Here is a 3,090-nt window from a genome sequence, read left to right on the forward strand (position 1 = left end):
GTTTTTCTAGAGTTTGAAGTAGGTTATAAAAGAAAGTGCAACAATAGAAGTACGTAAGGAGGGATTGAGACATGCTCATTATCCCGTTACAACCCATATAAAAAGTTTTGAAGGTGCAGGGTACATCTGTGTTCTTTTTTCTTTTCTTTTTTTGAACAAAAGGGTACATCTAAGTGTTAGGTTGGGAGTAATCAAATAACTTGGTTACTATTGAAAACCAAAGGAGGGGGCCATGGATTGAGTAAACAATTAAACAAGCAACACAAAGGGAGACCAATCATGTAGAGCTTGTACAATGTTCCTTTTCCATTAACTTTTACTACTAGTCGGATTATATGAAATTGTTGTTGATAATTAAATTATTACTTAAGTATAAATAAACATATTTATTTTCTATTAATGACTTATCACATAATTTACAAATGTAATTTAAAAGTTGATGAGCCATGCATTACTCCAAAAAAGTAGCCTATCACACTATTCAATTGTGCTGACCATTTGGACAGCCTGGCATGTAGGTGACCTCATTACATTGCACCACTATTTTAAGTCACTCCGAGTTTAAAAGAGAGGTAAACCACTAATAAGGGGAGAGAGAGAGAGAGAGAGAGAGAGAGAGAGAGAGAGAGAGAGAGAGAGAGAGAGAGAGAGAGAGAGCAATTTAATTAGAAGTTTTATCATTATGATTTTTGTGACATCGCTATGTAGAATTATGTATCAAGTATACTCATATTAGCATATTTAATAGTGATGAAAGTTGTTTTAGAATGGGCATTTTATATTCTTATTGTTCGAAAATTCTCTAAAAACTAGTACATAATCATCTTGGTCCAAAAATGCAAGTAAAAATACAAATCAACACCTTTTTTTTTATTTGTTAGTATCTTTACATATTTATATTAATTGTAATACTCATATTATAACATATCAACTAATAACAACACGCAAGAGTGTGATTATCACATTTAAAAATTTCTCCAATTTAAGGTCACCTTAAATGTGATTTGATATTAATTTTTTTCTTTGACACAGTCCATCCTCATCTCCAAAGTAACCTCTCTCAGATTAAATGGGCCTACACCAATTGCCTTCCTGGCTGAAATAGTCCCCCTAGAAGTAAAAAAAAGAGGTAGAAAGAAAGCAGCAAAGAAAGGGATTTGAGAAGGAAAAAGACCACACACAAAATAAAAGAAGATAGGTAGGAGGAGATGTTCATGATGATGGGCACCAGTACTACTACTCCTCCTAGCCCAGAAAATATCAGAAATATTGAAACCACCACCTCCACTTTCCCAACCTGGAAACTTTACGAAAACCCTTCTTATAATTCTCAAAAACTTCATCAAAATCCACTCCCACGACAACAAAACCAGCAGCAGCAGTGCCGAAACTTTAGCAACAAGCAACAAGAAGTCCACCACTGCCTGCACCTCCCCATCTCCGCCCGCAAGCTCGCCGCTTCCTTCTGGGATCTCACCTTCTTCGAGCCGGCAATGGAGTCCGAGATGGATTACACGCGAGCCCAGATCACCGAAATGAAAGCGAAGCTCAAATACGAGCGAAAAGCGCGCAAGAAGGTGGAGATTTCAAACAAGATGCTGGCAAAAGAGTTGGGGGAGGAGAGAAGGTTGAGAAAAGCGATAGAGAGGGTTTGCGAGGAGCTTGCCGGAGAGATTTCTTTCGGGAAGTCGGAGATCATTAGGATCAGGAAAGAGATCGAGGAGGAGAGGAAAATGCTTCGAATGGTGGAGATGCTGAGAGAGGAGAGGCTTCAGATGAAGCTCACCGAGGCGAGGCTTCTGTTCGAAGAGAAGGTGTTAGAACTGGAGGGGTGTAAACAAATGCTGAGCGCTGCAGAGAACTCACATTTCAAGATCAAACACAAGAGTGAGGACGCTAATGTTGCTAGTTTTAACAATTCGAGTGAAAAGTCTGGTGCTTTTAGCGGTGATCGAAACAATGACTCTGTTTCCAGTTTTTCTACTGCAACTTCAAGGGAAGTGCTTTTGGGTGAGAAAGCAGCTTTTAGTGAAAACAGTGGAGGTTTTTCATCAATGGCAGTTCAGAAAAGATCCTCACCAGAACCAGAAAATCCTCACATAAAGAGAGGGATCAAAGGATTTGTTGAATTCCCAAGAGTTGTCAGAGCAATTGGATCAAAAAGTAGGCATTGGGGTACAAAGCTGGAATGCCAAAAAGCTCAGCTCAGAATTCTGATGAAGCAAAAGAGCCCCATTAGATCCAATAGTTTCATTATTAGTTGAAAGATCATAATGTGAATTGGAAAATTGGCCAAAATAATCGTTTTTTAAATTTTAATTGCTGGAAATGATTAGTTTCTCGGTATGTCTCAATATGTCGTCCATATCTATTTGTTTTGCCGTCCAATTTTATGGCTATGTCGTTGATCAATCCAGCAATTAAGATTTGATTTCTGATTACTTTAGCCGATTTCTCATGTTAATTTATTCTTGATTATCTTTTTCTTATGTGGATTATTGAAAGAGTGGTATGATTTTGTGCTTATTGTACATTTTATTGTATGATAAAATTAGTCTGAAAAATAAGTCTTGTTTTGGATCTGATCCAGTCTTCAAAAATTTTGTAGACTTCTATAGTAAATGTGTGATGCTTTTGACTTGTGAAGAACACATGCACATGCTTCAATTTTAGTCCACTCAGGTGTGTGTTTGTACATTTTTGAGTTTTGAAGACACCTACACATGCACTGATATGCACAAGCTTCACTTTTTATTTCACTTGAGACTCTGCATTTTTAGTACATGAATAAGTATATGGTTTATAAAACAGATTATATGGAAATGTTTTAGGTCTTGGATTTAAAAGAGGTGGAAAGTGCCTGAGGGTTACATAGAAACAGCGGCAATGGCAGCACGTTATTCTGCAGAGTGATGCCTTACAAGTGGTTCAAGCTATTAGCAGTCCTAGCTGTGGATTTTCGGCCATTGGTTTATTAATTGAGGATGTCAAAATTAGCTTGCGGAACTTCTCTACTGTGAGTGTAAGTCACAAACGTAGATCCGCCACTTTAACGGCGTATAGATTGGCTATGTTGGCCTTAATTTCTAC

At 37.6% G+C, this 3,090-nt stretch overlaps 1 protein-coding gene across 1 annotated transcript; it reads left to right on the forward strand.

Annotated features, from left to right (window-relative positions):
- Positions 1-1,127: 1,127 nt before the first annotated feature.
- Positions 1,128-2,600, forward strand: LOC126600759 (protein BRANCHLESS TRICHOME-like). Its single transcript, XM_050267405.1, has one exon. The coding sequence runs from the start codon at positions 1,209-1,211 to the stop codon at positions 2,262-2,264; it is 1,056 nt and encodes a 351-aa protein (XP_050123362.1). The 5' UTR covers positions 1,128-1,208; the 3' UTR covers positions 2,265-2,600.
- The last annotated feature ends 490 nt before the right edge of the window (positions 2,601-3,090 follow it).

This window comes from Malus sylvestris, chromosome 14 (genome assembly GCF_916048215.2).
Source record: "Malus sylvestris chromosome 14, drMalSylv7.2, whole genome shotgun sequence".
Classification (NCBI taxonomy): domain Eukaryota; kingdom Viridiplantae; phylum Streptophyta; class Magnoliopsida; order Rosales; family Rosaceae; genus Malus; species Malus sylvestris.

Coding starts and splice junctions, on each gene's coding strand:
- LOC126600759 (XM_050267405.1), top strand. CDS start 1,209: ATGTTCATGATGATGGGCACCAGTACTACTACTCCTCCTAGCCCAGAA.